Source organism: Chinchilla lanigera, unplaced genomic scaffold (genome assembly GCF_000276665.1).
Source record: "Chinchilla lanigera isolate Chin_1 unplaced genomic scaffold, ChiLan1.0 scaffold00136, whole genome shotgun sequence".
Classification (NCBI taxonomy): domain Eukaryota; kingdom Metazoa; phylum Chordata; class Mammalia; order Rodentia; family Chinchillidae; genus Chinchilla; species Chinchilla lanigera.
The window spans coordinates 298,663-311,822 of record NW_004955537.1 but is presented as its reverse complement, the minus strand read 5'-3'; the positions used below and the strand labels follow the sequence as shown (position 1 = coordinate 311,822).

At 39.6% G+C, this 13,160-nt stretch overlaps 1 protein-coding gene across 7 annotated transcripts in view; it reads right to left on the bottom strand.

The window, feature by feature from the left end:
• Positions 1–13,047, bottom strand: part of LOC102026472 (zinc finger protein ZFP69) — a 24,463-nt gene extending 11,416 nt beyond the window's left edge. For 2 of the 7 annotated variants that reach the window (XM_005410557.2, XM_013507799.1), the window contains exons 1-3: positions 12,793–13,047; positions 10,874–11,309; positions 8,889–8,974 (exon numbers count right to left, since the gene is read on the bottom strand). In XM_005410557.2, coding sequence (XP_005410614.1) covers positions 8,889–8,974; positions 10,874–11,000 — 213 coding nt within the window. In that variant the 5' untranslated portion in view covers positions 11,001–11,309; positions 12,793–13,047. The other 5 variants (XM_013507795.1, XM_013507796.1, XM_013507798.1 and 2 more) reach the window with 4 other exon arrangements.
• Positions 13,048–13,160: the final 113 nt, after the last annotated feature.

The following is a 13,160-nucleotide window of genomic DNA, read 5'->3' as shown; positions in this document are numbered from 1 at the left end:
GGAGCCTACGAGGCAGGAAGCTAGCCAGCCGGAAGACTGGCACTCCCCGCCCGTGGCTCCCTGTGCTCCGGAAGCCCTCCTTCCAGGGAACTCAAGAAAGATAAACTTGTGTCATCTGTAGGAAAAGGGATCTATCTTGAGGTCATAATGTTAAGTAGAACTGTTGGGGACCAGGCTATGTGACAGACTATAGGGGGCCTACTATGTGACTTAAGCCCCCTGAAGTCCTGAAGTCAGTGTGATCTTGCTTCAGGAAAAGGGAGATATACAGAAGGCTGCATGCCCCCTGGCTATGGGCAGAATGTTAATAACCTGGCACTCCTGAGCAGCTGCTGAGCACAGTTGTCAAAATATAGGCATTTGGGTTTAGAGAAAAGCTGGTTCCTTGTTACAAATTTAATTCTTACCAAGCATTTTCTATAGTTACTATTCCATGAAATGCATGCCACCCCTCTCCCTGAACTTCTTGCTAGCCAATAAAAGCAGACCACCCATGGAGTAACCAAGCCAGTACACTAGAAGCAAACTCCTCTTGGTTCCCCTTGGACTCTGAAATTTGTTTGTCTTTCTTTATTCCTTGTCATTCCTCCCTAACACACACAGGTAATCCAAGGGTCTGATCAGCCCTCAGTATAAAATAAATCAGACACACAAGCTTAAAAATCACATTGTTTCTCTTATATGAGAAACCCAGAATAAAAATTAAGGGCAAAACAAAAGATAGATAACAGGAAGCAGGGAGATAGATTGTTCTTAAAGGGGAAGGGGATCAAGACATGGAGGGAGGGGGAGGAAAGAAAGGGATAAGGGATGAAAAAAAAAGGAACTGGGACTTCTGGAAAGATGGCAGAGCAGTAAAGAGCAACTGTCAAATTCTCTGAGATTTGGAATTGAGACACTGGGAAATAACCTGAGGAAGAAAAGAATGGTGGATCCCTAGGACCCTGGAAGTATCTGAAAGGAAAACTGTAGCCCACCATGAAAGTGAAGAGACAGACAACAACATAGAAAAAGGAGGTGGCAAACTACACCTTTTCCCTGGCCTCTGGCTCATGGCATGAGAGGGGAAGATGGAATCTTCAGAGACACAATGAGGGGAGTGACTCCAGAGGTCTCCAGTGTGGTACAGCTGATGAATGTGTGTGCCTTGTCCCCTGGAGAGAGGACAAATGGTTTGGCCAAATGCAATTTTAGGGAGGAGCCAACTGAGCTCAATACTTGCAGGAGTTGTGGGTTTGCTTCATCTCAGGGGATCCAAGTTTCAAAATCTCATAGTGACTGGGTGAGAGACAACTATGGGAGATGTCCAAGGTCACAGAGCCAAGGTCAGGCTGACAAGAGACACCCAGAGTGTTGTAAGCTGAACAACTCAGGCTCTAACCCCACAACCAGAGGCCAGGATCAGTCTGAATGTCTTTGGAGTTGAAAGTACAAAAATCAACACCCTGCCCTAATCCTACTACAGGCTTGCTGGGATTATCCAGTACTCTACCCTACACCACTGCAGGTTTGCTAGGGTAATCCAGCATGGATCTGGGCTCTATCTGCCTCCTTTGTCTCAGGAACAGCAGAAACATGCCCAAAACTGAACATCACCACAAAACTGTAGACTTTAGATTACCACAGGCTTGAAATCACATAGAAATCTCTTTCTCCCCCTTTGCTTTTGGTATTTTTTTTTTCTTGATTGTTTTTGCTTTTTCACAAGTATAAATATTATTTTTAGTTTTTGGTTTTGTTCTTCATTTTTTTCCATTCTTTCTTTTTTGTCTTCTTCACCAGTTTCCTGAAGGTTGGGTAATCTTTCTTTATCCTTCAGTCTTATTTCTAACCTCTTTCTCTTATTATTCTATTTTTTCCTTTTAAATTTTTTAAAAATTTTTTCCCCTGAGGATACAATTTCTCTATTGAGAGGACATTTACTACATTTAATTTTCTGACTAATTTTAGATTTTGTTATAAAACTATAAATATTGTGCCTTTGCTTAAAAGTGGCAAATTAATAGTTGTCACAATTTGTCATTTTCTTGACTGTGCCTGATGCTAGGGTTATTACTGATTGTACTACTTTAGTCAAGGTGACATAATTGTGATCAGTTGTTCTTCCTTGTATGCCAATACTGAGATTGTCTAGGGAGTCATAAACAATAGCACTGTCCGGTATCAAAAGACACAGGATCTTGCAACAAACTCAAAAGCCAAAAGCCAGCTATGCCTAGAAAATATCTCTGAAAAGTAGTCACTTCCTGACAAGGTCTTGATCCTAGTAATAAAGCTACCTACCATAAGCAATTTACAAGCATCTGTGCAGAAAACAAATTTTAAAAATAGACAATGAGAAAACATAGAAGATGCAACCCCATACCTCATTAAATAACACCCTCCTGAACAACCAATGAGTCCCAGATGAAATTACAAAAGAAATTAGTCAGTTTCTACAATTAAACAATAACGCCAATACAACATACCAGAACTTATGAGAAAAATGAAAGCAGTCCCACAAGGGAAATTTATAATGGTGAATTCCCACATCAGACAAACATAGCAAGGGTCAGGGATATAGGCTCAGCAGCATGGTACCTGCCTGGCAAGTGTGAGGTCCTGAGTTCAATTCCTGGTTCAACAAAAAAACCAGAGTGAGCTCAAATAAATAACCTAATGTTGAAGTTCAAACTTCTAGAAAAAGAAGAGCAACTTAAACCCAAAACCCATAAAAAGAGGAAATTATAAAGATCAGAACAAAATTAATGCATCAAGACCAAGAAAACAACACAAAGAATCAATCAATTAAAGAGTTGGTTCTTTGAAAAAATAAATCAAATTGATAAACCTTTAGCCAATCTTATCAAAAAAAAGGGGGGGGGGAAAGACTCAAAGCCATGCAATTAGGAATGAAAAGGGCAAAATGACAATGGATCCTCCAGAAATCCAGAACATCATCAACACCTACTTCAAGAACCCATACTCTAATAAAACAAAAAACTCAGAAAAAATGCACAGATTCCTAGACACATATTAATTACCAAAGTGAAATGAAGAAGATATGGAAATTCTGAATAACCCAAAGTCAGTCAATGAAATTGAAGAAATAATTAAAAACTACCAACAAAGAAAAGCCCAGGTCCTGGTGGATTCACTGCTGAATTCTACAAGAAATTTAGAGATTTAATGCCACTATTCCTCAAACTCTTTAATGAAATTAAAAAGGAAGCAACACTCTCAAAGTCATTCCTGGAAGTATTACCCCGATACCAAAACCAGAGAAGGAACCTACCAAAAAAAACGAGAACTGTAGGCCAATCTCCTTAATGAATATAGACACAAAAATCCTCAATAAGGTACTAGCAGACAGAATGCAGCAAACCATCAAAAAGAGTATACATCTTGACCAGGGATGCAGGGATGGCTCCATACACGCAAACCAATAAATGTTAATACAATACATTAACAGAACCAAGGACAAAAACTATATGATCAACTCATCAGACACAGAAAAAGCATTTGACAAAGTCCAACACCCTTTCATGGTAACAAACAAACAAACAAAAAACTTACAGAAAATTGAAATAGATGGTCTTTATCTCAACCTGATAAAAGCCAGCTATGACAAACCAATAGGCAACATCATATTAAATGGTCAAAAACTGAAAGTTTTTGCTCTAAAATCAGGAAAATACAAGGATGCCCACTACTACCACTCCTATTCAATATAGTTCTGGAAACATTAGCTAGAGCAATTAAACAAGAGAAAGAAAAGGAATAATGATAGAAAAAAAGAAGTTAAATTATCAATTATTTGTGCATGACATGATACTCTACACAGAAGTCCCCAAGAATTCCACCAAAAGACTCTTAGATTTAATAACCAAATTCAGTAGCATAGCAGGATAGAAAGTCAACAGTCAAAAATCAATAGCATTCCTATACACAAATAACAAACTCACTACGACAGAAATTAGGGAAACTACACCTTTGACAACAGCATCAAGAGAAATGAAATACTTAGGAATCAATCTAATGAAGGAAATAAAAGACCTTTACATTAAAAATTATAATACTCTGAAAAAGGAGAAGGATATCAGAAAATAGAAAGAAAAAAAAAGGAAAATGGAAAGATATCCTTGTTCTTGGATAGGCAGAAACAATATAATGAACACGTCCATACTTCCAAAACTGTTACACAGATTTAATGCAATCCCAATCAAAATACCAATAGCATCCCATACAGGACTAGAGAAAACAATCCTAAAATTTATTTGGAAGCAGAAGAGACCCAGAATAGCAAAATCATTTCTGGGCAACAAAGGCAAGGCAGGGAACATCATAATCTCCTACTTGAAATTATAGTTTCAAAATCACAAAGCTATTATGATAAAAACAGCATGGTATAGGCCAAAAAATAGACAAGTGAAAAACAGACCTGATGATCAACAGAACAGAAGATGCAGAAACAACTCCAAACACACTCAGTTACCTTATTTTTGACAAAAGGCCAAATACTTTCACTTGAAAAAAGGTAGTTTTTCTTTTTTCTTTTTTTTCCTTTTCTTTTTTTAAGACAAGGTCTCACTATGTAGTTCAGGGTGGCCTTGAATTCACTATATGGCTCAGGGTGGCCTGTAACTCTTGCGACTTTCCTGCCTCAGCCTCCCAAGTGTTGGGATTACAGGTGTGTGCCACCATGTTTGGTAAACTCTTTAATAAATGGTACTGGGAAAATTAACTTTCCACATGTTGAAGGTTAAACCTAGACCCATATCTATCACTATGAACTAAACTCCAATTGAAATGGATCAAAGATCTAAACATATATTTTTAAAAGATAAATATTAAAACACAATCTGTTATTGCACTAGGTAAGGAAGACAAAGGCATAGGCAAAGACTTTTTGAACAAAACAGGAAATATTACAAAGAATCAACAACTGGGATCACATCAGATTAAAAAGCTTTTGCACAGCAAAGAAACTACTAACATAGTGAAGAGACAACACATAGAATAGGAAAAAAATTTGCCAGCTATTATTCAGACAAAGGACTAATATCTAAAACATATAAAGAACTCCAGAACTCAGGACCACCCCAAAATTAAAAACCTCATCCAAAAATGGGCATCAGAAATGAAGACACTTCTCAGATGAAGTACGAATAGCAAATATATGAAAAACTGTTCAATATCACTGGTCATTTGAGAAATGCAAATTAAAACCACACTGAGATTCCATCTCACTCCAGAAAGAATGGCTATCATCAAGAAATCAATCAAAACAAATGTTGGCAAGGCTGTGGGAGTAAAGGAACCCTTCTCCACTGTTAGTGGGACTGTAAATTGCTGCAACCAATAGAGAAATCAGAATGGAGATTTGTCAAAAAACTAAAACTACAAGTTCCATTTGACCCAGATAGTCCCCTGCTAGGTATCTTCCTGAAAGATCATCCTACCACAGTGGTATAGGGACACCCATGTTTATGGCAGCAGTTTGTAATAGATAAATCTTGGAAACAGCCCAGATGCCCACCAATGGATGAATGGATAAAGAAAATGATTTTTATATACAATGGAGTACTACCCTTCTGTAAAGAAGGATAAACTTGAGACATATTTAGGTAAATGATGCACCTTGAGAACATAATTTTAAGTGAAATAAATCAGACACACATTTACATATCATATTGTTTCTTTTATGTGAGAAACCCAAATGGTAAATAAGACCAAAATAGATGATAGATATTGAGAAGTAGCAAGAAAATGTTCAAATGAGAAGGGGAATAAGGGAGAAAGTAAGGATTAAAAAAATAAATGAATGGAAGGGAAACAATAGAAACAAAGTTTTGTAAAGGAAAAGGGGAAGGACTGAGGGGAAAGATAGGGAATAGGAAAAAAGAATTAAGATATATTATTTACATGTACAAACTCCCTACGATTAATATGATCATTATGTATGACAAAAGTGTATCAATAAAATTAATAAAGAAAAAAAAGGGTTGGCCTTGTTACGTGCATGTACCAACTCCACACAAGAAATGTAAACATTATGTACTGCAAACATGTACCCCCAAAAAAAGATGTGTTATGAACATTATAACATTATGTGCTCGTGTACTAATAAACTAAAAAAAAAAGCAAATAACAACACTTAGATAATATATAACATATATATATTACACATTGTAATCATTTCATGTATGATTAACCACAAATGCACTAAACAAGCAAGACCTAGCTACATGTAAGGCCAGATATTTTTCACACTTTAAATATAAAAACAGCCTAAAATAAAAATAGAAGAAGCAATACAATGAAAATAATAATCAGCCAGGCATGGTGGCTCACACCTGTAATCCCAGTATTTGGGAGGCTGAGGCAGGAGGATCACCATGAGTTCAAGGTCAGCTTGGGATACAAAGTGAGTTCAGGGGCTGGGGATTTAGCTCAGCGGCAAAGCGCCTGCCTGGCAAGCGCAACGTCGTGAGTTCGGTTCCTGGTACCGGAGAAAAAAACAAAAAAAAAAACAAAAGAAACAAAGTGAGTTCAAAGCTAGCCTGAACTACACAGTGAAACCCTGTTTCAAAAAGAGGAAAAAAGAAAAAGAAAATAATAATCGAACACTGGAGGAGCTAACTTAAATCAGACAAAGAGGACTGCAGGAAAAAACATATTATTAGATAAAAAGGGGCATTTCAAGTGATACTGGGTACATTAAGGGTGGTATGGTCATAGATCAGAGAGACATTTCATAATGATAATAAAGTCAATTTGAGAAGACAACAGTTGTAAGTGTTCATACGTCTGATGACGGAATCCCAGTATTTGGGAGGCTGAAGGGATATATAGATAAAAAACACAATAATTACAGGTTTTAACATCCTGTCTCAGTAAGTGATACAACCTGTAGATAAAAATTCATCAAGGGTATTAGAGATTTGAACAACACTATTAATGAATTTAACTTATAGCCATTTATAGAACACTACACCTAACTACTACAGAATATATATACTTTTTAAATTAAACTCTTTTGGGCCAGAGATACAGCTCAGCGGCACAAGCGCCTGCTTGGCAAGCACAAGGTCCTGAGTTCGATTCCCGGTACCAAAAATAAATAAATAAATAAATAAAATTCTTTTAAGATACTTATAGAAATAAAGGCAGTGTAAGAAATGCAGAGATTTCAAGTACTCTAGTGGGTGGGGTGGAGTACTGATTTGAAAGGGGTATGGTCACCCATACATTCTCAGATGGCTGGAATGTTTTTACTTACTGATTATTTACAGGGTACATATATATGTCAAAATTATATACTTTCTTAAGTGTAACTTCCTGTATGTCAGTTGTACCTCAGTTTTTAAAAATGTAATCCTTTACCAATGCTAAGAATCTAGTATCTGATAAATGTCAGGAAGTAAGGGATTCTGAATGTGTGGAAAAGAGATAACTCTTAAATAATTAGACTACTACTGTAGACTATTTCTTCCAATTACCATAAATAACTCTGGCATGTAGTTCAGATATTAACTCTAGAAGGCAGATATTAATATCTAAGCTTTTTAGTTGAGATAATTAAGACTGTAAAGAGCTAAATATATTGCCGAAGATTACCAAAGACAGTCTTGTACCATCTAATTTTAGATAAAATCAAGCATGTACTAATGTCACATTTCAAGCCGTTTTCACCTAAAACTCTTCTGTCTGTAATATCTCTTTAAAAAGGTCTTTCTTTCTCACTTATTTTCTAATTTCCTTCTGTTTCACTCTCATTTCTGCCAGCCAGTGAAGGCCAATTTCTGACAGTCCTGACTGGGCTTAGGCCTCACCTGCTCTTGCCTTGACTAGTGAAAGAGTATGAAGTATATATAGCCTCACCAGCTTCATTCTGCGTAATTCTCCTCTGGCTTCTTCTCAGTGCTATAACCAAGGGTACCTCTTATAGTCCACTGTATATCACTAAAAATGTCACAACCTTCTTCTCACTTGTAGTTCTTTGTCTGTTTTCGTACTACAGATTGAAACCCAGGGCCTTCGCACTGAGCTACACCCCAGCCCTTTCTTTGGTTTTTATTTTCAGGCAGGGACTCACTAAGTCACTAAGTTGCCCACGACAGGCTCAAACTTGCAGTCCTCCTGCCTCAGCTTCCCAGAGGGCTGGGATTGCAGGCATGTCACCATGCCTGGCATCATTTACATATTTTGATTTTGAGATTTGACTAATGTTTATCTTAGATCTAAAATGGTATGTATTAGTTTTTTAGGGATTGGAGTATCACTCACTTTGCTTTCTGTTGTGGTTTGTGTCTGGATGTCTCTTCAAAGCCTCATGCAGTCATAGGGTGGGCTTTTAGAGTTTATGATTGATTCAAGGACATGAGTGCTACACCCGCCTTGGGGCAGGTAGTTTGCATATGTAAGGAAGAGAAAGTGGCTGCTTGCTGCCACTCCTCCCCTTTTTGCTCTTGCTGCTTTTGCTATCTTCTGCTGCCGTGAATGGTTGCCCTCTGCCATGTGCCACCCTGCCTTGGAGCCAGCCAAGTATGGACTAAAACCTTCACAGACTGTGAGCTAAATAAACTTTTCCTTCCTTAATTCTGGTGCCAGGTATTTTGTCTCAGCAACGAGAGAAAAGTAACCAAGACACTTTCTCTACCAAAATTAACAGAATATTAGATCTAGATGCAGCTGATCTAGAGAAACAAGAGTTACAGGGAGGGAGGCTACTATGAACAGAGAAATTGCCACCACAGAAGCCCAGGTTTCTGGGGAGCAACTTGCATTGAGCTCCCTTGGTTGACTTTGTTAGTCTTGATTCACCCCTACCTCCCCCAAAAAGACAAGACTATATCCTTAAAAGCTAAGAAGCAGTATCAAGAGAGGCACAGAAAACTCCAACCTACCTGGGATTCTGTTGTCACGAGTCCAGGAATCATTTCCTCTTCTAAACTTTCTCCCTGGGTCTCATCAGTATCCTGAGATAGCAGAGCTGGAGAAGGAAAAGAACCATGAGACTTGCATCTCCTCAAATCCCTCAAACATAAAAACTGCCTGCAGATGCACTGAAAAGGGCTTCTCCCAGAAAAGACTAATAAAGGACATTTAGGAGCAGCCTGAAGCTTTCCCTCAAGGAGGATGACGTGCAGTGTGTTGCTTTGAGCATTAACATTTCCCAATAGTCAATGTGGGTCCAGATCTATTAAGCCACCCATTTGTTCAAAAGTCCTCAAAGGCTCCCCACTGACAAGAATAGTCTAAAAACTTCACCATGGACTTCAAGGCATTCTACGATCTGCCTGAAGCATAGTTTCTCAGTAATGGTTATCTCCAAACTACCATCCTCAGACATGAGGTTGACATGTCTGAGACATCTGTCACCCCTTTGATCACTAGGATTGATTTGGCTGATCTGGCTGGCTAGGCAAGTGCCCCCTTCCTTTCTCCCTCACCACTCCATATGTGTCCTTCCTGAAGCTGCACGCTCAGTCGAAAAGGACAACATTCCCTGATCGAAGAGGACTGTTTCCTAGGTCAAGGGTGTATACGTGACTACACTCCCCTGCTAGAACCTCCAAAGCAGCTCTTACACTCCTTTATACATGGGACACCACCCAAACCATACTCCCAGCCCCTACTTAGACTAAATATTTTCCATTCTCTGAACCACTCCTCAGGGTATCTATTTTTCCATCCTTCCTCTAAATCTTCTATTAAAAAAACTGAAAAGAGCCCTTCCAGGTCTGATTCAGTGCTGTCTGCCTTATAAAAATCTCTCAGATATATGCAATCAAAAGAAAGTTTCCTGTCTCCTGTATTCCAAAACCGCTTTTCTCAGGCTACCTTTTATTATTTTAACCTGACTGTATGGACTAATTAATAAATCATCATTAGAGCAAATTATTCATTTTTCCATCTGTCAAGATACCTGCCTAAAAGTCCCTGCCTGATACTGTTAGAACAAAAACAAAAATACTGGCTGAATACAAAGCATTAAATGATACCACATAAGACATACATTTCTTTGTCCATCTATCTACTCTTCAAGCTGGGCGTGGTGGTGCACGCCTGTAATCCCAGCATTTGGGAGGCTGAGGCAGGAGGATCATTGTGAGCTCGAGACCAGCCTGGGCTCCAAAGTGAGCTCAAGGCCAGCCTCAACTGTATAGCGAGACCCTGTCTCAAAACACACACACACACAAAAAAATTAGGCATCTACTCTTCACCAGACCATTAAATAAAGTGCGATCCTGGACATGAGCCTAGAATTTTCTTTCGAAGCACTCCCTTTTCTAAAAGGCACAAACATAACTCTTCTGGTGTGGTTTAAATTTGAAAAGCTCCCCCAAACTCATGTGCTAGAGCCTTGATGGGCATGTAACAGGCTTTTGGGGCAGTGACTGGATCATGAGGACTACTGAACTTCATCAAGTGGATTTACCCATCACTGAGATCATAATTTGAAGGCATTATTGGGAGGTGATAGAAACAGGAGGTGAGGCTTAATTGAAGGGAGGTTATGGGGTTGTGACCTTGGGAACTATGTCTGGTCCCCAACCCCTTCCTGTTTGGCTTTTCCTTCTCTCTGTTTCTTGGCTGCATGAGGTAAGCAGTCTTCATCTGCCATAACCTCCTGCCATGATGGTTCTGCCTGATGACAAGGCTAAAAGCAATGGAGACAGCCAACTGTGGACTGAAAGCTTTGAAAACAGGAACCAAAAATAACTCTTCCCTGATTTAAGCTGTTTACATCGGGAATTTTATCACAGTAACAAGAAGATAACATCCTCCAAAGACCTTTCCCCAATTTCCTCTCAGAAGAGACCACCTCCGCCAAAGTTCTTTCCACTCTGAGACCTCTTTCTTCCCCGCTCCATCAGTCTATTCTCACCTTTTCCTTCAAACATTTTAGTCACATCCTCCCACAAAGGCGCCCCCTTCTTGTCCTTCCTTGGATGGTGCAACCTCACCCAGGTGCTGGCCTCAGTGGGCAGGGAGATCAGGAGCTGCTGTGGCATGACGATGCCAGCCTGACCAAGCTCTTCCACTTCTGGTGAGGAAATTGTTGCAACCTCTGATAAGAGGCTTCACAGTTGGATGGTCCCTCTCAGGTCAGAACTGCCTGCCCTCAGGAATTTGGCATATCCCTGCAGCACAAGACCCAGGGGGCTGCTAGAGGTTGGTGTGACTTTCAGCAACTCAAACCTCAAGCTGTTTCTTTGCGGGGTGGGTTGGTTTAAGTGCATGCCTCCATACTCTTCCAGAGGAGCGAAAGGCAGGAACAGAGTGATCCAGAAGTTCCTGTCATATGTCCAGAACTCCAAAACCTGCGAAAGATATAAAACAAAGATACAGCATCAGTCCAGGAATACAAAATATGAGCTAAAAATATGGTTACTATTTAAACTTTTAAAAATTTATTACAAGAAAAGACTTTGCCACTTGTCCTCCCCAAAATATTCCCTCTTCCTTCAAACACTTATTCCACTGTTCTCAATACTTTCTGAAACAATCTTCTTTCATGAGTGTCTTTATTGTGCTATCATGGCTGCCTCGATGTCCTGAATCAATTCAAAACATTTACCTTTATGGTAATTTTGACTTTAGGAGAAGAGCCAGAAGTTGCACAGTGCCACATCCGTGAATAAGGAAGATGGAGATGCACAATAACATTTTTCCATGCCTGCCTTTCTGTCGAATGGCACTTGGCAGCAGCATTCACTATTTTTTATTACACCTTGTAAAAATAAAAGCCCCAAAAGACTTCCATAACTGCTTCAGAAAATGGCAAGAATGACAGGTTAGTGTGTTTGAAATGAAGAGGAATATTCTGAAGGGGATTAAAGGCAATGTGTCTTTTACTGTAATAAAGTTTTTTAAAAATTCACTGTATATTTTGATCACACGTCATATAATCGGTGTACTTGGTTACAGCTTAACTCCCAACTGTATATATATGGACAAAGATACACAGACATCCAAGATGTACCAACAAGTGCAGGCTCTGTCTTGTCTTCCCACCTTGTAGCCGCATGGATCTTCTGCCTGGATACAGACTGCAGTTAAGAGAGCAGGTTTTGACATAAGATGGTTGGAGCCCTGACATTTATACATGAAAGCTCTGAGACTCTCTCTCTGAGCTTCAGTTTCTTCATTTACGAAATGGAGATAGTAACTGTACTTCACAGGATTGTAACGTTGATTGCGACAAAGCTAAAGATACAGCTTTTTTTTTTTTTCTTTTCTTGTCTTTTTTTGAAACAGGGTTTCAACTATGCAGTTCAGGCCGGCCTCGAACTTGCAGCGATCCTCCTGCCTCTGTCTCCCGAGAGCTGGAAATTCTTAACATTATTATAACGGCTGCAAATTCTTAACATTATTATAACCTTTTCCTTTTATATATTTTTGATGGTACTGGAGATTGAACCCAGTGCCTCTGCACTGAGTTACATCTCCACCCTTTAATTTTTTTTTTTTTTAATTTGAGACGAGGTCTCACTAGATTACATACGCTGAACACAAACTTTCGACCCTCCAGCTTCAGCCTCCCAGAGTGGAAATTACAGGTTTTAATTTTTTTAAATTTTAATACAATATCATAGGATTATCTTTAAATTATTTTTAAAAAAATAATTAGAAATCTGATTCAAATTTCATTTCGAGTATCTCAACTGAAAGAAAATCACGTAACTGTGTTTTGGCGTGAGCAAGCCGACCACATATGCTAATGCTCAGCAGCTGGTAAAACGCATCGTGATTTCAGAAATGTTAAAACTGGGGAGAGAGTATGTGCTCAAAATGAGGAAATACCGTCAAGGGCTATTGCAGAATTGTTTGTGGCCGGCAAACTTGAGAATCATCCCAACCCATCATCTCATCCAAGCCCCGGCATCTGAGCAGACGGCGGCGCCGGGTGCAGTCACGGCGACCCCAACACAGTCCTAGCGCCGTGGAAGGGAGCCAGGCTGACTTCTTAAGTTTCTGGGAAGGGAAAAGGTCTGTGACTGCGTGCCACCTACACACTGGAGCTTTGGTAAATATCCTGCCCCGAATACATAAAAGTCTCGTTACCGAAGCGCAGAAACTCCCCTCTGAAGTGCAGTCCCCCTTCCGGAACACGCCAGGGAGCCCGCGCGCCGGCGGAGGGGCCCCTCGCTCCGGGGCCTGCGCCGCAGGAC